Source organism: Delphinapterus leucas, chromosome 16 (genome assembly GCF_059928025.1).
Source record: "Delphinapterus leucas isolate spDelLeu-1000000601 "Yukka" chromosome 16, BTC_Dleu_Yukka2, whole genome shotgun sequence".
Classification (NCBI taxonomy): Eukaryota; Metazoa; Chordata; class Mammalia; order Artiodactyla; family Monodontidae; genus Delphinapterus; species Delphinapterus leucas.
In genome coordinates this window covers 27,904,123-27,928,752 of record NC_143144.1, presented here as the reverse complement: position 1 = coordinate 27,928,752, position 24,630 = coordinate 27,904,123, and the positions used below count along the sequence as shown (strand labels likewise).

General features: G+C 39.0%; 1 protein-coding gene across 3 annotated transcripts; it reads left to right on the top strand.

Moving 5' to 3' along the window:
* Window positions 1-496: 496 nt before the first annotated feature.
* On the top strand, window positions 497-23,765 carry ANXA7 (annexin A7). 3 transcript variants are annotated; one of them, XM_022590866.3, is made up of 14 exons: window positions 497-607; window positions 4,119-4,173; window positions 6,388-6,610; window positions 7,211-7,312; window positions 7,926-7,990; window positions 8,421-8,486; window positions 12,665-12,767; window positions 12,987-13,081; window positions 15,874-15,987; window positions 16,226-16,396; window positions 19,299-19,469; window positions 19,549-19,624; window positions 20,702-20,814; window positions 23,268-23,765. In XM_022590866.3, the coding sequence occupies exons 2-14, from the start codon at window positions 4,120-4,122 to the stop codon at window positions 23,388-23,390; spliced, it is 1,476 nt and encodes a 491-aa protein (XP_022446574.2). In that variant the 5' UTR covers window positions 497-607; window position 4,119; the 3' UTR covers window positions 23,391-23,765. The 3 variants fall into 3 exon arrangements, with proteins under 3 accessions (XP_022446574.2, XP_022446575.2, XP_089753799.1); XM_089897673.1 differs by lacking the exon at window positions 497-607 and adding an exon at window positions 3,920-4,025; XM_022590867.3 differs by lacking the exon at window positions 8,421-8,486.
* The last annotated feature ends 865 nt before the right edge of the window (window positions 23,766-24,630 follow it).

Below are 24,630 nucleotides of genomic sequence, written 5' to 3'. Positions count from 1 at the left end.
TTTCTTAATGAGTTTAAGATACTGGTCTGGGCCCTTGAAATTGCCTCAAATGTTTAATGGTAGGGCTCTAGTGTGAGGGGAGCCTGGAATCACCTAACAACTCCCTTCTGGAGTGGTTTTGGTTAGTGCATCTCGTGTTCCCACTATCTAGGAGCCTCATAAATATTAATTCAATTCACAAGGGACTAATAAAAGACACCGTCTTTGTCCTCAGAAGATAGGGAGGACGGCACATCAGGCGGAGAGGCTGCCCCTGGCCTCCCAGTTTCGAGCCCTTCTTTGCCGCCCACCACTGAAGGGGCTTCGGGATTCCTCAGGACGGCTTCAACTTCCCAAATGGCTTGAGAGAGCCCAGAAAGAACTGTGATAAAACTGGCTGGTGCATCCGAAGAGAGCGTCTTCTCGCGGGTGGAGCGGCGAGGCGGGGCGGAAGGGAACGCCGGAGCAGCGGCACCGACAGCCGCCTGGACTGGCCCTGTCGGCACCGCCCCCTGCGATCCTAACGGCCTCGGGCGGCGGCCCTCGGCGCCCCGCCCTTCCCGGGCCCGCCCCCGGCTCCATCTTGCCCGAGATCAGTTTGGGACGAGACGCTGCTCCACCGGGTCAGGTGAGGAACGGCGTACCCTACCCTTGCCACCCCTCGTCCCCCTCGGTCGCCTCGCCCCGGCCTGCTCTGAGGCCTGCCAGCCGGGAGAGGGCGGGGCCCCGCGTGTGTCCACGAGCCGGGGGGGGGGGGGCTGGAGGAGCCTGTGGGCCCCGGGAGTGGCCGGCGACTCGGTGTGCGCGTTTTGGGACCCGGGCTGCCTGGTGGGGGCGTTCGGGCGGGGGCGCATTAGGGCGGGATCGGCGAGGCGGCCGGGCAACGGGAAGTCCTGTTCGCCGGTCGTCTGTGCCCCTTGGCTGTCCGGAGGTCCGAGGGAGCTCACTGCCCGAGGGGCCTCCCGCGCAGGCAGGTGGACCACAGGTGGAGGGGTTGAGGCCAGAGGATGGCCCTGCTGAAGCTACCCCAAGGAGGGCTGAGTAGGAAAACCGGTGAGCAGCACCGAAAGCTAAGTCCGGCTGGTGACTAGACTTCCTGGTGACACAGCAAATTTAGGGAAACTTGGGACGTTTGTACTTGCTTAGTGAACCTAGGACAGAATGCGGAAGCCTAAAACTGTACACTGGTTCAGGTTTATAATTTTTGGGAACTATTCAGGGAAGTGGCATTCCAGATTTGATTCCTAGTACCTTAGCAGCAGCAAACGTGTGCTGATTTGAGCCCAACCTGTGTGAACAATTCTACAGAAGGAGATGGCTGATGTCCACCATAAAGTGACAGAAATGAAAAGAAGTCGTCCAACTGTCTTTAAACTCTCTAATTTCTGCCAGCTGGTGGGGAGCTGATCTGATAATCTGTCCTAATTAGATAATGAGTGTAATGAGTTACCTATCAGGCAGGGAAGGAGTTCAAGTACTAGATAGGGAGGTAGAAGAGAGAATTTTGACTACTGCAAAGTGAAGCCTCCTTTCAGTCCTCACTGGTGGTGACTGCCTACCCTGTCCATGCAGAGCCTAGTCGTGCCTCCAATTCTTTATTGAAGGGCCCTTGCTGACAGATTTAAATGGTCTTTCCCAATCAAGAGGCAGGTTTTGGAAAATTGTAGTATCTGCTGTTGGCCATCTTCATACACCCTTTCTATTTTGTGTTTCATAAATTTGCAACAGCTGCCTCCTGTGTTCCTGGGCTTCATGCCATCTCTGAGACTTGAATAGTGAGACCCACCCCTTTTAGTAGTTGACTCACTGGGTGGAGATGGCTTGGAAAACCAAGAATGCTTTTCTAGTCTTTTAAAAGTAGTTGCTGACAGAGGATGTTGAAAAGGAAATAAAAGTTCTGGTTCACTGGTATAGTCTGATTATTCCTTGGGCAAAGTTGAGTAGTTTGTTGAGTCACCAAACTCGGGTTTGTTTCAGCTTTTTACAAAAGCTTTTTCAATCTGCGTTTTGAATAGATGATACATGCCTAATTCCAAAAGGACACTTAGCCCTTTTTTCTAGTACATTGAAAAGTCTCCTTGTTATGCCCCAGCTCTCCTCTCCAGAGGCAGCAGTGGAGTACTGTTTCCTACTTTCTTGAGTATACTTTCAGGGATATTCTCTCCATATACAAGCAAATAAATGTAATTTTTACACATTTGGTTGCAAATTATCTATGTAGCTTTTCATCTTGCTTTTTTCCCACTTAATATGACTTAGAGTGGTTTCACATATGAGTAAAAAGAGAGCTGCTCATTTTTAATAGTTGCCTAACACTTCATTGTATGGCTATCCATAATCTGTTTTACCTGTTCCTTATTAATGGACTTTTAGATTGTTTTTAACCGTCTTTTTTTTTTTTTTTTTTTTTGGCCATGCCACTTGGCCTGTGGAATCTTAGTTCCCTGACCAGGGATTGAACCCAGCCCATGGCAGTGAAAGCACTGAGTCCTCTCCACTGAACTGCCAGGGAATTCCCAACCTTTTTCTATTACAAATAGTGTGTAATGAATAGCTTTGTACGTATATAATTTTGCACTTGTGTAAGTATTTTTATGAGGTACATCCTGGAAATAGAATTGCATTCTAGTCCTTTATATAATTATACTTCAAAATGTACCCAGATTCATTTTCTTAAAGTTGCTTTAAGTTTTCTCATGTACGGATAGTCTTTATCTTCATTCTGTTCAGAAACTCTTGTTGACGTAATTCCTCTAGTGCCTTTAAAGGTAAGATTTAATGTAGTAGCTAAAGGCTGTAGAAATAGGACTTTGTCACTGGAACAGTTCCTGAGATTTAGAAATTTAAATTGTTTTTGTAGTCTTTGGTGCTATAAAACTTGTTGCCTTTAAAATTATTATTGGGCTTCCCTGGTGGTGCAGTGGTTGAGAGTCCGCCTGCCAATTCAGGGGACACGGGTTCGTGCCCCGGTCCGGGAGGATCCCACATGCCACGGAGTGGCTGGGCCCGTGAGCCATGGCTGCTGAGTCTGTGTGTCCAGAGCCTGTGCTCTGCAACGGGAGAGGCCACAACAGTGAGAGACCCGCATACCGAAAAAAAATAATAATAATAAATAAATAAAATAATTATTAATTTCTCCCATAAATTATTTTCAGACTTTTTCACTTTATTTTGACCCTGACCTCTTTTACCCTTGGTCCATCTGACTGTTCTTGGATGATATTGTTTCTCCTTTACTCCTTTTTTTTATCAACTGGGCTTGGGGAAGAAGACAGCAAAAAATGATTTAACGTCCTTTGCATCCAGGTCTTTGGATTCCAAATGACTGTTTTAAAACTGACTGGATCAGTTTTCTTATTTTCTTTCAACTTCGACTAAATATATGCCCATTCATTCTCAATTTAGCAAGTTTTTAGCTTCTATACTGTGCTTATGTCATAAGGAGCACTATAATAACTTAAATTTATTTTCTCATTTTCCTCCCCCCACCCCCCGCATCTCTGTATCAGCACCTAGGACAGTGCTTATTAAATAGTGGGCTTTTGTAAGTGTTGAACTGGATTTGTTTGGGGTCCTTTATTAAAAAAATTTTTTTTTGGAGTATAGTTGATTTACAATGTTGTGTTAATTTCAGGTGTATGGCAAAGTGAATCAGTTATACATATACATATATTGACGCTTTTTAAGATTCTTTTCTCATACAGGCCATTACAGAGTATTGAGTAGAGTTTCCTGTGTTATGAAGTAGCTCCTTATTAGTTATCTGTTTTATATATAGTAGTGTGTATATGTCATTGTTTGGGGTCTTAATAAAAAAGAAATACAAATCATTTATAGCTGTATTGGGGAGACGAGCCAAAACACATATTGAAAAATTTGGCAAATCAGGTGGTAGATTCAGAAATGCCAAAATATTCTGGTATCAAAATATCATTCACAGACCAGCAGCAATAGCATCACCTGGAAGCTTAGTTAGGAATACAGAATCTTGGGCCCCATCTCAGAACTACTGAATCAGTCTGCCTGCTAGACTCTTTTGAAAGAAGGTGTGTTTTGATTAAACCCTATGACAAAATATATCTTCAAAGGCCTTAATCTTTATAGGAAATTACAGAAGACATTTTTTATTGTTGTTACAGAATGTCGTACCCGGGCTATCCCCCCACAGGCTACCCAGCTTTCCCTGGATATCCTGTAAGTATTGCCACTTATGATACTAAAATAGCTCATGTCCTTGGCACAGATCTTGTATAGAACTAGCCAGCCCATGACAGATCTTACAAATATGCTAGAGCAGGGGTCATAAATTCAAATGGCCAGAAGTACTGAGTAGAGTTCATGAGTGAAGGCAGGTGTTGTGGGGAACTACAGGGAGTTGGCTCACCTGTGGAAAGGCAGCAGTTAGGTTAAGCCGCATGTGTCCATGCAGGGAGGCTGACCCAGTGTTGCTGGATAATTCCATATCTTCAAGTAAAGCCAACAATCTGGATTTTATGTGAAATTGCCCAATTTTTAAAATTGGGAAATGAATATTTTAAAATGTTAAATGCTGTATGATTCAGTACAACATGTAGGTAAGCTAAATCGATCCTATGAGTCACTGGGGTTTTTTTTGTTGTTGTTTTTTTAAAGTATTTATTTATTTTTGGCTGCGTTGGGTCTTCGTTGCTGTGCGTGGGCTTTCTCTAGTTGCAGAGATCAGGGGCTACTCTTTGTTGTGGTGCGTGGGCTTCTCATTATGGTGGCTTCTTTTGCTGCGGAGCGCGGGCTCTAGGCACGCCAACTTCAGTAGTTGTGGCGCACGGGCTTAGTTGCTCAGCGGCTTGTGGGATCTCCCCGGACCAGGGATCGAACCCGTGTCCCCTGCATCGGCAGGCGGATTCTTAACCACTGTGCCACCAGGGAAGTCCTGAGTTACTGGTTTTTAATCTTTGTGTTAGAAGATTTAAAATAACTTAAGAGGGGGCTTAAGAGAAAGCCCTCGCACAGAAACGAAGACCCAACACAGCAAAAATTAATTAATTAATTAATAAACTCCTACCCCCAACATCTTTGAAAAAAAAAAAACTTAAGAGGAGCTTGACTCATAGGTAACAAATTGCAGTGGATTAGAGGTCCCTGGATTAGTACTTCTGAGACTTTCAGTATTTGGAGTGCATGTTATAAATGTGCTACCAAGTTCTGCCTTGTTGATGTCTATACTGTTCTGAGGACTAACCTCATAGCTGAGGCGTAAGTGAGAATTGTGTTTCAATTTTATGCTCATAAGTATGCAGGGCTTCTTTCTAACTCTGGGAGAATAGAAAGAGGGGCCTATACAGATTAATGATAATGTGTATATTCTTATGTAAAGTGAATATATAGCTCTCCTGAATTTATCATCGAAGAGATGAGAATTATGAATATGTTCCCAGGTCCCTATGTACTAAACTGGACTCTGACCACCATTTCAGTCAATATCAGCTAATTGTTAAAACAGACAACCCTAACATCCCAATGACTTAAAGCAATAAAAACTTATTACTTGCTTACTTCAGTCTCCTGGAAGTCAGTGGTGGGGGTGGCCGGGGGAAGGATGTGGTGGGGAGCTAGGAGGCTTTGTTCCATGTCGTCTTGCGGGTTCCCAGGCTCCTTCCATCCTCTGTTGCCTTGGTATATTGGCTCTACCATCCTCTAGTGCCTTGGAGTCCTCCACTGGATCTTCTGCTTCCAGCTGGCAGATGAAGGAAAAGAGAGGGGAAGAGAGAGCTTAGAGGATTGGGCAGAAAGTTAAGGGGACCAGGCTGGAAGTCGTGTATGTTACTTCTGTCCACATTCGTTTATGGTCCTATTTAACTGTAACGGGGTCCTGGGAAATGTAGTCTAGTTTTGTGGCCTGGGAAAAAGTTTAGTGAACATGTAACAGTCTCTCCACACTTAGACATTGTGTGATCTGAACTGAGGTCCAAAATGTCACACCCAGTGTATGACTCAGGTCACCTTTTTATTTTTTTCCCCCTGTTATGCACAGGTCCAGATGTGTTGCAAGAAAGCCATGAATTCTTCTCTTTAGGGTAGAGAGGCAAATCTTCCTATTATTTCCAGGTGCTAGGAAAATGAAGGAACTAATGAGCTTTGCTAGTTGTTCCTGAAGGCTTGAGGTTTGGAAAGAGCCTGGTTCTTACTCCCAAATAGAGAAACAGACTCTTCCTGCCTAACACAGGTAGATTTATATATAACTGAATTCTGACAAACGTGTCCTGAAAAACTAGTATACTGATAAACTAGTATGAGATACCAGGACTTCTAATGGGCTTTTTAATATGTAAAAGAATAAGCTAGACCTTAATAGTTATCTTTGTTTGTTTCCTTAGCTAGGTTCTATTTCTTGGTGATCACATTCATTTGAAAATTTTTCTGGTTTTTCAGCCTGCAGGTCAGGAGTCATCTTTTCCTCCTCCTGGTCAGTATTCTTATCCTAGTGGCTTTCCTCCAGTGGGAGGAGGTGCCTACCCACCAACACCAAGTAGTGGCTACCCAGGAGCTGGAGGCTACCCAGGAGCTGGAGGCTACCCAGGAGCTGGAGGCTACCCTGCCCCTGGAGGCTATCCCAGTGCCCCACAGCCAGGGGGAGCTCCATCCTATCCTGGAGGTGAGTCCTGGGTTGTGGAATTAGTATAGCATTTTTTTTCTTCTCTCTTTAATCCTCTCGGTTCCTTCTTGTTTTGTACGAGGTCAGAGTTGCTCTTAGCCTACTTTCTACCTTAGACAGTAAGGACCTAGCTGGCAAGATAGAAGGATAAAGGTTCTCAGGAGGCATGAAAGCTGGGAGCAGTCTCCAAAACTCTGTTGTGAAAGGAATTAGAATAAATCTCATGGTAATAAAGGACCAATATATAATGGTTTGGTTGATAATTTGTAATCTTAAGAACTGATTAAGATATTTCATTTGGCATGATTGTGACCTTAGGACAGCTTTGTCCACAGTATGTAAAAAACCAAGCCAACCAACCAAACAAACAAAAATCTTAGCACTTTTGTATTATAAGTTATTAAGGCAGATGAATGAAGTAACCTTTTTTTTTAATTTATTTTTTAATGGGGAAGGATTTGTTGAGAAATTGAATTTAGACCAAAAGGGACTACTGCTATAGCATTAATAGTATATTTTCTACTGTTTCTAAAGTTTTCACTTCAATCATGAGAACTGTCACTGTAGTTTGTTTCTTTTTTTCTCTTGTTCTCCCTCCAGGCCAAGGGTTTGGAGCCCCACCAAGTGGAGCAGGCTTTTCTGGCTATCCACAGGCACCCTCACAGTCTTATGGTGGGGGCCCATCCCAGGTCCCACTACCTGGTATGTACTAACTGTCCAGAGAAAAACAGTAGCTTGATATTTTGAATCTTGCAGTTGCTGTTGAAGGAACTTAGTAGTTTATGGTTGGGATCGTCTTTAGTAAAAGTTTATACTAAATACTTCTTAGGTAGTATATGGTTTCATGAAGTGTATTAATTTGATGAAAAAGTTTAATCAGCAAGATGGTAATAAGGACCTATTTTTTCAATCAAAAAAAAAAAGATCTGTCCTGAAGCCAAAAAGCAAAACCTTCAGGAACTTCTCTGCTCATTAGTATAGCACAAAGGAAACAACCCCCAGAACTATGTCCTGTCATCCTTTCCAGATGGAATCAGAATTTAATCTGGTTCAAGTGTTTTGTTCTTTTTTTAGAGTATTGTTTATAAAGAAATTATGTTAAATTATTTTAAAGAAATTAGGACATGGAATATTTTAAAAGGTCCTTGTGACCAAAGTTGGTTTTTGATTCAGTAAATTATAAAACTTAAAAATTATCCTAGTGAATAAATAGTGTGAATATTCTCATATGTTTCCGTATTCATAATAAATCAGTGCTGTTTTGAAAAATTAAATCAGTTAAGACCTGATTGCTGTATTTTTTCTTAATATGTAGGTGGTTTTCCTGGGGGACCGATGCCTTCTCAGTACCCTGGAGGACAATCTCCTTACCCTAGTCAGGTATTTTTTTTTTTTCCTACCTTTTAAATTTAGTCTGGGTAACTGGATAATGCTAAAGAAGGGCACTACTCCTTTGCTAACATTAGAGGTTTCCATGAAGCAGAGGAGATGGTCTAAAACAGTTCACTTAAGACTTTAATCTTTGCTTCTGTTAGACTCCATGCTCTTTGGTCCACCTGTTTTTAAGTACTGTCCTGATGACTTTAATAAGACAAACATAGGTCCCTTCTCACAGGTGATGACACCCATACTCTTTTTCATAGTGATTCACTTGGACTCTTGGCGTTGATTTTAGTTCTTTTTCCTCCTCCCTTGCTGGCAGTATAACTATGAACTCAGGTGACTGGGTGGTTGATATTTCTGGCAGTGTTTTATGAAGTATGGTTTTGTTTTCCTTTTTTACTTTTATAACTTTCCACTCTTCTTTCAGATCAATACAGAATCCTTACCTTCCTATCCTGTTTTCTCTCCTGTTTCTGTGGATTATAGCAGTGAAGTGAGTAAGGTTTTTTAATGTTCACTAATCACTAGATCTCCTATATATGCCTTCATTTGTTTCTAATTTCTCCTGTATTTGTCTCTCACCACTTCCTTGAGGGCTCATTGTATCTGTTTTTATCTTTATGTCCCTGTAGTGCTTGGCAGGGCTTTAAATACAGTAGTCAATTAATGTCTGTTAAATTGATTTTTCAGGAGTCTCAGAAGGTCTCCCGTATATCAAATCTTTGCCCTATCTCAATATAGCTCCTTATTTTAATATTAAGTTTTATTCTTTAATTGACTTGTTAATTCTTTTATATCCTATGCAAGTTACTAGGAACATAAGCAGTTTTATGTTTACCTTATCTTGATTTTCTCATTTCATATTGTCTATTCATAAAGATCTAGCATTTTAAAGCTTTTTTTAGGCTGGGATTGGTAAGGGGTTACAGAATTGGAAGAAAAACAACTTAGCCATTTTCTGGCTTCCTTTCCAGATTTGAGGAATTTTTGAGCTCCAGAGAGGCCACACAGCTAGTGAAAGTCAAAGCTGAGACTAGATCCTAGCTCTTCTGCCTCTCAGACCAGTGGTCTCTGTTATACAGTGCTACTTTGCTGATACAGTAAATGATATTCCTCCAAAGCCCATAGTAAATTGCTTTCAATCCTTTTTTAAAAAAATTGCTGATTATTAATCATATTATAAATCTGTAGTTATTCTAATCATTTGTTATGAGAATTTTTATTTTAGTTTAGTTTAAGCATGCATTTGCTTTTAAAGACATCATTTTATGACTGAATAGAAAAGATTTTTAAACATAAAAACACTAAAAGTAAAACACACATACACGTGCAGCTTATCTTGCATAACAATTACGACCCTAAATTGAAACCAGGAAGTTACAGAGCAGTAGATTTTGGGAGATGGAAAGTGGAATAGATGGAAGTGAAATAGACTACCTTGTGAGGGGTGAGCTCCCTGTCACTGAAAATCCCCTGATAGAAGTTGGTGTGTGTGTGTGTGTGTGTAGGAAGATGTAAAGAAAGTTTTTGTCTTGGGGCCAGGTGACCTCTCCTGATTGACCCAATTCTAATTCTATGGCAGTTTTTCAGCAGGATTGGAATGAAATGGAAGGCAAAGGGTGGCACTTTTGGTGGCAGATAGTATGGGCTTTGCTGTGCTGAGAAATCCTCTGTAGTTAGAGTTTTGACCTCAAGAATATAGACCCTGATTTCTTTGAGTTCAGTATAATGCCTGCAGAATGATAGTATTCTTGATGAAGATTCACTTCAAACTTAAGACTTTCAACAAAGAATAAAACAAAACCATTTTTCCCTCCAGATGAAAAATGGAATAAGTCTTTTGGTGGTTGTTCGTTTTTAGAAACAAGAGGATGACAGAAAATGATAGTCGTCAAATAGTGCATGATGAGGGTTAGTTTCTCTTACTGTCTAGTTCAGTGTATTATAAACAGAGGCTTCTGCCCTGCTTAGGATTTTAGTGACAATGGTTACATCAAAGAAAACTTTCATCAGTGCTTGATACATTAAGCCTCATGTAAAGGCAATATGTTGAAAATTTTTTTCTGCTTGAATATTTGCTACAAGTAGAATAATTTTAGTTTTTCCTTAAAACCAATATACAAATATTTCTTGTTAGTTCTCTGCTTACATTCCTGGCTTAGAAACTACTGAAGGATGATTGTTAGGGCTTATTGGTAGAAGAAAATGTTGGCGTGAGAGTAGAGATGAGTGGGAGGAATTACCGACCATAAAAATGTTTGTCGAAGGGTCTGGTCTCCTTCTCCCCAGTCACTTTGCCCCTACAAAGGGGCATATTGGTTGGCATATTGCTGTTGCTGTATTCAATGGGTATAACTCGAAATACCATTTCAGTTGCCTAGAAAGCAACTGAATCATTTTATGTTTTGAAATGATGTTGATTGCATCTTTAAATGATATTTTAGAGATACTTGGTTAAATAAAATATATTATTAAAATTAAATTTTAAAAAATGTGATGGGGGGACTTCCCTGGTGGCGCAGTGGTTAAGAATCCACCTGCCAATGCAGGGAACACGGGTTTGAGCCCTGGTCCGGGAGGATCCCACATGCCACAGAGCAACCAAGCCTGTGCGCCGCAACTACTGAGCCTGCACTCTAGAGCCCGTGAGCCACTACTACTGAGCCCGTGTGCCACAACTGCTGAAGCCCACGCATCTAGAGCCCATGCTCCATTAACAATAGAAGTCACCGCAGTGAGAAGCCTGCGCACCGCAACGAAGAGTAGCCCCTGCTCGCCGCAACTAGAGAAAGCCCATGTGCAGCAACGAAGACCCAACACAGCCAAAAATAAATAAATTAAAAAAAAAAGTATGAAGGGATATCATCTTGCTGTATCCCATCTCTCTTAAACCCTGATTCGAATATTTTAAGAAAACTAATGAATTGTCTCATAGCTTTGTATTTAAAATTTTTTAAACTTAATTTTGTAATAATTTCAGACTTATAAAAAAGTTGTAAAAATTGTATACAGAATTCCTGTATACATACAGTTTACTCAGATTCTTACATAAACACAGTACAGGAAATAACAGTTTTATAATACTATTACCCAACCTTTAGACTTCATCAGTTGTCCCAGTAATGTCCTTCTGGTTCAGGATCAAATCCAGGATGAAACATTGCATTTGTTGTCATGTCTCTTAAGTTTTCCTTTAATATGAAATAATTCTTCAGTCTTTGTTGTTAATCACCTTGATACATTGGAAGAATACTACCAGTTATTTTGTAAAATATTCCTTAATTTGTGTTTGTCTGATAAGTCCCCCTGATTAAATCTAGGTTATGCCATTTTGGCAGGAATACCACAGAAATGATGTCGTGTCCCTAGTGAATCATATCAGGAGGCACTAGTTGTTGATTTACCCCATTCCTGGTGATAATTGGTTTTGATCATTTGCTTCAGATGATGTCTGCTAGGTTTTCTGCTGTAATGTTACAAAGTATGCAAATATCTTTGTTCTCATTATACTTTTACCAACTGATTTTAGCATCCATTGATGATTCTTGCCTGAAACACTTAGTACTGTGGTCTTTGTCATATGGTGATTTTTAAATTTCTTTATAGATTTGTATTTAAAAACATATAGTCCTTGTTTTGCTTTCTGGTTTATTTCCTTATAAAATCGATGAAGAATATTGTAACTCGCAGAGTCTGTAGTCATCAATTTCATTTTCATGCTTTTCTTACTATAAAATGTTTTATTTTATGTCTAATAATCAGGGCCCATACAGGAAATGAAGAGCTATTACCAAAAGTATATTGCTTGTTTGAAATCTCATTGGGCAAGTCTGGCTCTACCTCACTAAAGCCATTATCATATTCTTTAAATAAAACACTGCCACTCACACTACCCAGGGATCAATCTCTTTTTTTTTTTTTTTTTTTTTTTTTTTTTTTTTTCAATCTCTTTTTTGCCATCCTGTTCTACCAAGAAGGAAACCAAGGCATGGAAAGATTGTGACTATCTTCACAAGCTTGACTGTCTTGTTTCCTGAAACAAGTGTATGGTGTCTGACTATCTTTTGGTGGGAGAAGGATAGTCTCTGTCTGTTCCAGAATGAGCCATGAAAATAAATATCCTTATCCTAAAACCTAAGTACTGGCTTCCTTGCCTAAGAGTGATGATCAGAGAAGTCTTTTTTTCCCCCCAATATTTATTTATTTATTTTGTCACACCAGGTCTTAGTTGCAGAAGGCAGGCTTCTTAGCTTCAGCTCACTGGCTCCTTAGTTGTAGCACATGGGCTCCTTAGTTGTGGCATGCAAACTCTTAGTTGCGGCATGCATGTGGGATCTAGTTCCCTGATGAGGGATCAGACCCGGGCCCCCTGCATTGGGAGTGTGGAGTCTTATCCACTTCGCCACCAGGGAAGTCCCATAATTGGAGAAGTCTTAAGTTGTCTTCCTGTAAGCAGAGAAACCGGAGTTGGCTTTTTTTTTTAAGTTAGTATTTTTTTTATTAAAGACGTTGAACATTTTTTCATATTATTTTTCTTCCAGTTTTTTGAGACCCAGTTGAAATATAACACTGTATTAGTTTTAGGTATACAACATGTTGATTTGGTATATGTATGTATTGTGAAATGATTACCACAATAACTGATTTGGATTTTATGCCTCTTGTTCTCAGCCTGCTTCGATGACTCAGGGAACTCAAGGAACAATCCAACCTGCTGCCAACTTCGATGCCATGAGAGATGCAGAAATTCTTCGTAAAGCAATGAAGGGTTTTGGTGAGGAAAACATATTTTTGTCTTATTTACAATCAAATTCAAGTGATTGAATGTAGAGTAAAAATAAGCTTTATATCATAAACCAAGTTTATATGTGAGCCTGTGTGCACATCCGTCAATTTAATCTGGCACCAGACACCTTGTAAGCATCTAAAAGATGTCATCAAGGAGCACCCCACACAGACCTCATCCTTACTTAGACATGTATGGTTCTTTCAGGTACAGACGAACAGGCAATTGTAGACGTTGTGGCCAATCGTTCCAATGATCAAAGGCAAAAAATTAAAGCAGCTTTTAAGACCATGTATGGCAAGGTATGTTTTGTTTTCTTTTCAGGAGTGAGCATGAACAGTGGCCTTATGCCCTGCATTCTATCAGGTTGGATACTATCTTTTTATTCGTACTGGTGAGTACAAAGAAGAGACAACTAGATTTCAGAGACCCCAGGAGAGGTGTATTCAATATTTCTTTCTTTCTTTTTTCTTAAATAAATTTATTTATTTATCTGTGGCTGTGCTGGGTCTTCGTTGGGGCACGTGGGCTTCTCATTGTGGTGGCTTCTCGTGTTGCAGAGCATGGGCTTTAGGTGTGTGGGCTCTAGAGCGCAGGCTTGGTAGTTGTGGTGCACGGGGTTGGTTGCTCCACGGCATGTGGGATCCTCCCGGACCAGGGCTCGAACCTGTGTCCTCTGCATTGGCAGGCAGATTCTTAACCACTGCGCCACCAGGGAAGTCCCATCAATATTTATTTCTCTTAGAAGGCTTTCCAATTCTAGAGTAGTCCTTGATCTCACAGTCATGCCTATTTACTATGTCTGGTAGGTGACACATGTTCAGTAAAAAGTAGATTATGACCACAATCCTGATCAGTAGCTTGGTTCTCAATCTGCTCCTTACGGTTGGATTCAAAGACTTCTTATGTAGCCCTTGCTTATTTTTGGTCCCTGGTATCATCTTTCACTCCTCTCCCTCCGTCTAAGCATATCTTGTATTATGACTTTATAGAACTTCTTGCCATTCCCTGCACACATACTTCTGTGTTTGGTGTATGTTGTTCTCTTGTCCTGGGACACCTTTTCCTTTTTTCCTGCATGGCAAACAAATTCTCCAGGATTTGTCTTGATTAAGCTACTTTGTGAAGTTTCTCTCATTGCTCTGGGCATAATTTGGCTGCTTCTTCCACTGTGGTCCCATAGCACTTTGTAAAACCTCTGCTGTAACTAATCTCACTGCCCGCTCCCCAAAACTGTGAGCTTCCATCAGGCAAACCATGTCATATTCATCTTTGTATTTATAGTACCAAGTACAGGAACACTAACAGATAGCCACTTAAATATTTGTTGAGTGGATGATCAGTGACTAAATCCAGCAAGATTCTGTGGCTGAAAGGTGTCATCGTTTCTTAAATATAAAGGGCAAGACTGGGTAGCATTGGTTTGCCATTTAGATAGGAGTCCTAAAAATTTTCTGATATCCTCTGAATCCAGTTTACTTTTCTCAGAATGGAAGTAGAGTTCCACTAGCTGGTCCCATCTCATCTTTTCTACCCTCCCTGCCCAACCCAAAATCCACTTCCTTAGTCTTAAGGCTGATTAAGTGACACAAACTCTAGTTTCTCTTAGGGTTCAACATCAGACTCACTTTTCTCACAAAAGTATTTTCCACATTATGAATTTCTTTAGTTCACATGTAGTCTGTGCTTTGTTGTCCTGAATTTTCTCATACAGCACTTTTGAATTAAAACTAAATTCCCAGCCTATTTTCCTTACCCACAGCCACCTTTTCTCTTGACTTCTTATTAATAAAAATACTATTCCTCTAGCCTGCCTTGGAGTCTTCTTTGATTCCACACCCTTCTTTGTCAATTAATCAGTGAATATTGTTTCAGTGCCTACTGTATGCCAGGCACTGCTTTGTCCTAGCAACTGGTTATTGACTATGTCTTGTGGATCTAATCTGTAGAAGAGCTCTTTAAAAATGTGTCTTCTGTCTCCTTTTTTTCTTTCCACCACTCAAGTCCAAGCCTTTATTACTTCTTACCTAAATATTCCAGTAGCCTAAATTTCATTTGTAGCCTCTGTCGTCATAGTCCGTACTGCCTGTTGATACTGCCTCTTGTTGCTATATCAATGCCATTTTCTTACGTAAAAGTTTCCAGCAACTCCTCCCAACATGCAGAATCAAATCCACACTCTTTAGCTTGGTATTCAAGGTAATAATCCAAGCATATAGTTACAACTTTGTTTTACTAATCTCTGAAAACATTACCTTCTAACAAAATTGGTTGTCTTGTTGTTCCATTGAACAAGCTTTGCTCATTCTTGCCTCTATACTGTTGATTCTCAATCTTAGCTGAGTATCATAATCTCTTTTCAAACTTAAAAACACATGCAGAATCTCTGGGTATTCATTCTTGACATAAGTGTTGTTTGTGTTTTTTTTTTTTTTAGAAAAATTCTGCAGATGATTTTAATGCATATAGCCAAGGCTGGGAACCACTTTTCTGTTCCTTGTTTGTGTTCTTCCTCCTTGCCTGAAATACCTTTCTTCTTTCTCTTTGCCTGCTAATTTTTACATATTCTTCAAGATCTGGACTAAAAGTTTTCTCTGAGCTCTCTAGCCCACTTTAACTTTTCCTATTTCAGCTTATTTCTGTGCTATTTACTCATCTGGTGCTGGAGTACAGGCTGCTTTATATTAACTTTTTTTAAATGTTTATCTTATCTTTTCAAATAAGAACACGATGATGACAATTTCTATTTCCTCATAGAGTAAGAACAGTTTCTTATACTAAGTAAATATCTGTTTATCATTTTGTTAATTTGAATTATTCTTTGTTTCCTATACCTCTTATTTTGTACCTAGTGTAGTGGTGGAACTATAATAAATTTATTATTAAGTGTTTATTGATAGAATGAGTAAAATATATCTGCTTGAGTGTAATAAACTTAAAATAAATATTTATTCCTTAGTATATAATATTCAGAACAGCAATTGAGGCTTTCATATAGCAATTCAATTCCATTTTTTCATATTGTCCTTAAAAAATTTAAGCAAAACAAAATTTGGAGAGCACATATACTTAGTTTGTATTTGTAATTTAACAGGATTTAATCAAAGATCTTAAGTCAGAGTTAAGAGGAAATATGGAAGAACTGATCCTTGCCCTGTTCATGCCACCTACGTATTATGATGCCTGGAGTTTACAGAATGCAATGAAGGTACTATATGGCATTTACTTTGAGTATTTTATCGTATTTCAAATGTAAAGCCCCATAAACTTTGGCAGTTCTGAATTTATAGTGACAACTAAATCAGTACATTATTTTATATCATCTGAATATATAGAGCTTTTCAGGTCTGGAGGCCAAAGAAATATTTGATGGAACAGTAAGATTTAACTACTTTCAGAAATTTCATGATTTGTTGTATAATTCTCCCTTTCTTCCCTTCACATAGGGAGTAGGAACTCAGGAACGTGTATTGATTGAAATTTTATGCACAAGAACAAATCAGGAAATCAGAGAAATTGTCAGATGTTATCAATCAGAATTTGGACGAGACCTTGAAAAGGACATTAGGTCAGATACATCAGGGCATTTTGAACGTTTACTTGTATCCATGTGCCAGGTGAGTATAGCATGAAAGTTTGGGTGTTGGTGGAGGGAACATTTTTTACTGCCTATTGCCAGTGGCCATTCTTTATTCCTTTTAATATTTAGCCCCCTTGGAATCTTGACATCTTTAAGAGGGACAATGCAGAATCCACTGTACAGGTTTCTTTGTAGTCACTACTGAAATTTATTTCTGCAAATGTGGCCTTTGTAAGGAATCAGAAATTAACCTCTTTAAGGTTGTGTGAAATCAGAAATCAACTTGAGGCTCTGTGTCTTAGAATGGCGATGAATCTGTACTTTTGAGCTTAGCATTGTACTGCCAGTTAAGTCGGACCATCAACTGAAGGTATGTAGGTCCGCCATGCAAGTGCTACAAGAGTGAGGACTGTGAGGAGAGCCAGAAATGCAGAAAATGTTTCAGCGTTCACAGTACTTAGTACTGTGGGTACTGTGCTTAGTACCCTCCTTGTTCTGATTCCCCAAATGTGCTGGAAAAGTGGCAGAAAATTCTCCAAATAGGGTATTTGGAATGATACTACAAATACACTTAGAATGAGATAATCAGGGTATATTTGAAAGAGATGAGGCAAAATACTAGCACACTGATTCAGTATCAGGAGTTGTTGGCTATCCTGCTAGTGCACAGGTTGGACAGTCTTGAAGATTCTAAAAGTAGAGGAGAGGCTCTTCACAGCAAAGGGAGGTAGTTGCAGAAAAGACAGTGTGCCAAAGTGCATGGGTATGGAAATGAGAAAAGAAAGCAAATGGATGGGAGGACATTGAATTTACCCACAACAGAGTAACAGAGCAGGGGAGTAGGTTATCATGAAAAGAAAATCAGGACCAGAGAGTTAATGCTAAAAAATGATTATTAAGACTTTAATGAGGTGCTGAATATTTCTTTATGCAGGGTTCAAGGCCCAGCCATCTTTCAAAGTAAAGGTCCCTATTCCTAGGAAAATGGGACTGTATTGTGTGCTTGAATCCAAAGGCAATCATCTGGGGAGTTGTTCCTGAGCTCCTTTGCCTGTGCTGTATTCAGTAGCCCATTTAGAATATGCTTCTACACATTCCTTGTGCCCAGTGCTCTTCAGGAGACAGTTTCTCACCTTCAAGGAACACCTCTCCATTTTGTTGCTCAGACGGACACTGAGACTCTAGAGGGCAGCCTTTCCTTTGTTTGGGTTTGTGTTTCTATTGATATTTTTGAGAGAAACCAACTACCCATCTAAGCTTTACTCTTGTTCAGGCCCAGGCCCTCCCTCTCTTCTTCCCAGTGAAGAGTTTGGTCTATAAATTGGTACAGGCTAGCAGTACTTGAGTTATTTATAACTTCTTCTAAAAGGCTCACATGTCATTTTCATGTATACATTCATAATAAATACTTGTATATTAAGATTACACTTGGATGAATGAAAGGGCGTTCATGAAACCTCCATATTATATACTCCCTCCTTTGACTTAAATTCCTTGAGGGGAGGGGCCCTGTCTTTCTTGTGTCCCCACCACTTAGCACATCCTGTTGTTTCTGTTCCTCTGGAGAACCCTGACTAATACGGCCTGGTACAAAGCAAGTGCTCCATACCTTATAGTTATGTGGATGAATACAAAGTGGAACTCAGTATAATGCATATTGATCTTAAATCCCAGGTAAGCAGACTCATAATTTATTTGAGTGGTAGTTTATATCTCCTATTAGAGGAGGTCCTCAGCGTGGCTCAGTAGTCGCTTCATCATGAGAAATCTAAAGTTACTTCAGACCCTGGAGTTCAGGGATATCCAGCCTCCAGGAAACCTCAGTGCTTCTCTCTCTGAACTGAACAGGGGACGGTGCTTATTGGCTCAGAACATGAACCGATAGAACTAGACCCTATCACAAGAGAAGTGAAAAATGAAATTCCTTTGGTGGCAGAAGGCTTTCTCCCGGAGGATAGAAGTGGCTGCATTGTTAGTGTTCAGGACTTGCTAGATCACGAGTCTGTGTGTGTGGCCACAGCCTCTGGAGGTGTCATACTTTGCAGTCTCAACACACACCATTCTGTTTCTCCTGGCCCAATTACCACCCTTCAAGCCACCTCCTCAGAGAAGCATTCTTGGACTCTCCTGGGCCATTTGTCATTCCCTGCTCTGAGCCCGCACTTAATTCCCAGAGACCTCAGTTATAACCCTAATCCCACTGTGGAGGCATCTTTTATCTCCTTAATGGGAGGAATGGAGTGGCCATAGTCACTTCCAGTCCTTGTGGTTTCTATCATGCCTAGTCTCTTAATACCTGTTAATAAATGTTTATTGAATAAAAACAAAAACAAAAACCCCAAAACTTCTAAACCAAGGACCAAACCCTGAAGAGTAACTTTTTAAAGAACCCCTTTCTCTTGGTGTACCAAGAGAAAGCTTTTTAAAGTGAATGTTAATAAAATTTTCCACACTTTCAAAAATAAAGTGTGTGTGTGATTTTTCATGGAAACGTTTTCTGATTTAATTTAGCTCTCAAAGCCCTGAAAACCTCTCATTTTAATATAACCTCATTAAACCATGGTCATATAAAATCCAAAGTTGGCAGTGTAATAAAGTACTAGTTACACTAGTATAGTTTCTTTGGAAATGAAAGATAAGTGTGACAAACTTTATGCATTAATTTTTAGTAAATTGTCCCTTTAAATCCAGAAGTGACTAGATTGGAAAAACTTTTTTTTTTCTTTTACAATTTTATTTTACTTTTTTGTCACATGGCATGCAGGATCTTTGTTCCCTGAGCAGGGATCAAACCTGTGTCCCTGTCATGGGGACCTGTCCCCTGCAGTGGAAGTGCGGAGTCTTAACCACCAGACCACCAGGAAGTCCCAGAAAAAAAATTTTTTTTTTTAATAGAACTTGTGTCACCTTCTTCTAATTCCTGCCTTCCTCTTTTGCAGGGAAATCGCGATGAGAACCAGAATGTTAACCACCAGCTGGCTCAGGAAGATGCTCAGCGTCTCTATCAGGCTGGTGAGGGGAAATTAGGGACAGATGAATCTTGCTTTAACATGATTCTTGCCACAAGAAGCTTTCCTCAGCTGAAAGCTACCATGGAGGCCTATTCCAGGGTATGAGCTTTTCTTTTGAAGATTTGGCTTCCATTTTAAGGTGTGAAAATATTTTAACCACTATACTTTTTGTTTACAGATGGCTAATCGAGATTTGTTAAGCAGTGTCGGCCGTGAGTTTTCTGGAAGTGTTGAAAGTGGTTTGAAGACCATCTGTAAGATACTTTAGTGTTTTGCTTTGTTTTCTTTTCAATGAGTGAGGCTTTGAATAGTTGTTCCCATTAAGTGGTGATTATTAATATAGCCTCCCTGGAATCTGCTTAGGCAGAGGCCAAGCTAACCCTGTGTTTTTATATGCAATTCTCTATGAATGGTTGGTGGTGTGATCAAATAGGATTGTTTTGAAATTATTTGGTCTTTATTCTCTATGCCCTTCTTGAGGACTATACAAAAATATATGATAGATTGTAGCATTTCCATTAAGGTGAATAGGAAAGCCCTAAGGAACTACAGAGTGCCACCACACAAAGCGTCATTTTGAGCTCTCCAAAACACCTTTCAAGTACTTAGCCCAATGAGACCCTTTTCCATTTGGAAATTAAAAACCCAGTTTTTGGTGTCCTGACATTCAGATGTTTAATGAAATGGAAATTTCATTCTCATGGAGAATATAAAACTAAAGAGACTATTAGTAACACATTGATATCAGCAATTGAATATCTTACAAATACTACTATAGTAATTGTAGCTAACGTAATGATGTATAGTTAGTACATCTCTACCATCTGCAGGAAGAGACTTTGCTAATTTAATTTTCCTAAGAGAAAACATGTCAGATTTCTTATTATCATTCTCAGATCTTTGCTCAAATCTGTGATTTCTTTTTTTATATTGGAGTGTATCTTACATCCTTCTCTCAGTCAAATGATATATTTGACATCTAGAATTTAGATTTTAGTCATTATTCCTTTTAAGTAAGATATTACCAGGGCACAGTTGCTACAGATTTTCTCACTTTAAGGGGGAAAATGTTAAGAAGCTAATGACTGCATCTATGGAGAGAAAATGGGATTTATTGGCCAGAGGGGATCTTGTAGAATTGAAGGTAGCCTGTCTGATGCCACTGGAAAGAAAGATAGAGGCTGAGAAAAATCAAGGGGAGAATATCTTCAACTCACCTCAGATTTCTGAGATGATTACATAGAAAATGATCAAAAGCAGCTAGAAGTGATAGATGGTGTGTGCACACCTTTGTCAAGTCATTTCACGTCTGAAGCGTCTCTCACTTGCAGTGCAGTGTGCCCTGAACCGCCCTGCCTTCTTCGCTGAGAGGCTGTACTATTCTATGAAAGGTGCCGGCACAGATGACTCCACCCTGGTCAGGATTGTGGTCACTCGAAGTGAGGTGAGGCTTTCTCTGTTTGTCTGATCTTACTTGATTTTGAATGTTGATCCTTTTTTCTTAGCAATATTAAAAACATTTTTTTCTTCTAGTTTTATTGAGATATAATTGACACTGTATAAGTTTATAATCGGCACTGTATAAGTTTAAGGTATACAGCATAGTGATTTGACTTATATACATCATGAATATTTTCACAGTAAGTTTAGTGAACATCCATCATCTCATATAGATACAAGATTAAAGGAAGATGTTTTCCCTTGTGAAGAGAACTTTTAGGATGTACTCTCAACAACTTTCATGTATGATGTAAAGCAGTGTTAATTATATTTATCTCGTTGTACATTATATACCTAGTACTTACTTATCTTATAACTGCAAGTTTGTACCTTTTGACTGTCTTTCTCCAATCTTCCCTCTCCAACCCCTCACCTCTGGTAACCACAAATCCGATCTCTTTTTGTATGAGTTTGTTCATTTTTGAAGTATAATTGGCCTATAATACTGTGCTTATTTCTGTTATACAACATAGTGACTCGATATTTCTATACATTTCAAAAGGATCCCCATGATAAGTCTAGTTATGACATGTCACCTTACAAAGATATTACGTAGTTATTGACTATATTCCCCACACTGTACATTTCATACCTGTGACTTACTTACTTTGCAACTGGAAGTTTGTACCTCTTACTCTCCCTCACCTATTTCTTTCCTTCCCCCAACCCCCTCCCTTTTGGCAATTACCTGTTTGTTCATTGTGTCTATAACTGTTTCTGTTTTGTTATGTTCGTTCATTTGTTTTTTTACATTCCACATATAAGTAAAATTGTACAGTATTTGTCTTTCTCTGTCTGACTTAGAATGTTAATTTCTTAAAAGTTCCTTAGTTGGTTGTCAATCCCTCAGGACTGACATTAAGAAAGGGCTCTCTTTCTCACGGCTGGTAGCGGTTGTATAAAGCACAGTGTTCACTTTCCTCATGCTGTGAGAGAGGCTTGCTTAAGTGAAACAGACCGCCAGGGAACTCCAGATGTTTATTGTTTGGTTTTCATTTTGCTTATGTAAGAAACTGTATGAGGGAGTTCCCTAGTGGTCTAGTGGTTAGGATTTGGCGCTTTCACTGCCATGGCCTGGGTTCAATCTCTGGTCGGGGAACTGAGATCCTGAAAGCCACGAGGTGCGGGGGGAAAAAAAAAGAACTGTATGAAAGACCTATGCAGATTAATCCCATTGGACATAAAAATTCTTAAAATTTAGCATACACTTAATTATGAAATAACTGTAAAAAATTTTATATTTATCTTTTTACCTAAATATAGCCTCAGATGTATTCCTTTCTTTGACTTTGTTTATTTAGTGGACTTCTTTTTAATCAAAAGAAAACATATGCTATGAAATTATATGAAAGAAGGTAAATCATTTTTTAAAAGAGAATCATAATACAGTATTTGGAAAAACCTTCTTGTGTATTTGTTTTTAGACTTAAATTTTCTAAGCAGGATCCCTTTTTCTTTAATTATAATAAAATATACGTAACACAAGATTCCCATTTTAATCATTTTTAAGTGTACAGTTCAGTGACATTAAGTACATTCACATTGTTCTGCAACCATCACCACCAGAACTTTTTCACCTTACAAAACTGAAAACTCATTAAACAATAATTCACCATTCTCCTTGCTCCCCAACTCCTGGCAGCCACCATTCTGCTTTCTGTCCTATGTATTTGACTACTCTAGATACTTCATATAAGTGGAATCATACAGTATTTGTCCTTTTAAACATCTTCAAGGTTCATCCACATTGTAGCATGTGTCAGGATTTCCTTCTTTTCTAAGGCTGAATAATGTTCCATTGTGTGCATACACAACTTTTTGTTTATTCATTCATCCGTCAATGGACACTTGGGTTGCTTCCACTTTTTGGCTGTTATGATTAATGTTGCTGTGAACATGGGTGTACAAATTTTGAGTCTCTCCTTTCACTTTTGTGTATACCCAGAAGTGGAATGGCTGTATTATATGGTAATTCTGTTTTTATTTTATTTTTTTGAGGAATTACCATACCATTTTCCCGTGGCAGCACCAGTTTACATTCCTACCAGCAATGTACAAGAGTTCCAACTTCTCCACATCGTTGCCAACACTTGTTATTTTCTGTGTTTTTGATAATAGCCATTCTATCAAATGGTTTTTAAATGACTAATATATTTGGAATAGTAGATGAAACTAGTATCACCCTTATTCAATATCTTTACAGAACAGTGAATCAGACATTCACTGGGTGACGCTAGTACTGGTATGAATGCTAGCTATAAAATGCCGGTGATCTGGTGTTTTTTCCCCTCTGCTTTGGTTATAATTAGGATCTTTTCACTATTAAAGAATAATTCTAATATCAGTTTTCTTTAACAGCTGTTTTCTAATATCAAAAATATCATGTCTTGCATGCAGATTGATCTTGTACAAATAAAACAGATGTTCAGTCAGATGTATCAGAAGACCCTGAGCACAAGGATTGCAAGTGATACGAGTGGAGATTACCGAAGGCTTCTTCTGGCCATTGTGGGCCAGTAGGAGAGATTTTTTTTTTAAATGAGTGAAGCTATTCAGAGCTTATCCTTCAAAGCAATGACTGACCTGCATGCAGCAACATCAATCCTCACCTAACCAAAAGAGCTTTTTACTAAAGACTGTGTCAGGGTATTGTGCTTGGTTTGCACATGTGGTTATTGCCTTAATTCCAATGTTATTTTTTTCTCTGTATACGATCAAGTAAAGCCATATCACAATGATGAATAATGCAATGTTTGTAAAGCATAATTCTCACTGCTCTTATTCTAAATAGGATACCAAATTGAATAAAAGTCACAAGTCTGTAATTCTGTGTAATAATATTGAATAAAAAATTCAATATTGAATAAATTTGAATAAATATTGAATTAAAAAAAACCCTTGCCTTCCATTGGACAGTTATAGTTGGTAATATGTCAAAACTGTATTTTTTTTTAAAAATTCAGCTCTTTTGACCTAGAAGAGCAATTTGCATCTTACTTTACATAAATAGGTATTCTATATTCATAAACACTAAACTTCCCACATAGAAAATAGTTTAGTATTGCCTGTAATAACTTTTAAAAAAGGGATTATGTGTTTATGTGCATAAAATATATAGCCTACTTTTACGTCTACTGAGACTGCCTAGAGATCTTTATTGGCCCTTGATTTTTTAAAAAAATTTGTGAAAGACTTTAATTTTAGTTGCAGTTTAATCATGATTCAAGACAGTGAAGCTTGACACATAAGAGGTGCTGAATTAATGAATAAACGAGGCTTAAATCATCTTCCTGGGAGATTGAATACTAGCTCTTTGGAGAAGTAGTTCAGGGAGTCAGTGATTTCAAACCTGGCTTTATTCCCAGTACTGAGCAATTACTTATCGAGTATGTTGAGCATTACAGTAGGTTAGGGAAAGTATCATTACAAAGGAAGGAGGTTTGTAATCTGGTGGGGGTTCTAAACAAAAATTAGGGTACAAGGAAATTGTAAATGTTAGATTATAAATTCTGCCGAGGGTAATAACCCTATTTGTTCTTTGTGTTGAGCTCCCCGGTACAAAGCAGATATTTAATACAGATCTGGTGAATGATTGTACTAAACATTGAGGGGGAGAATAGTAATTATCAATTATATTGCGATAAACATTTGTGTAAGTACCAAGGGACATACATACAAGGTGGTATAAGACACAACTTTACTCTTAGAGAGGTAGACCTCTGTACAACTGTAGCGCAGGGCAAAAGCAAGATACATAGGT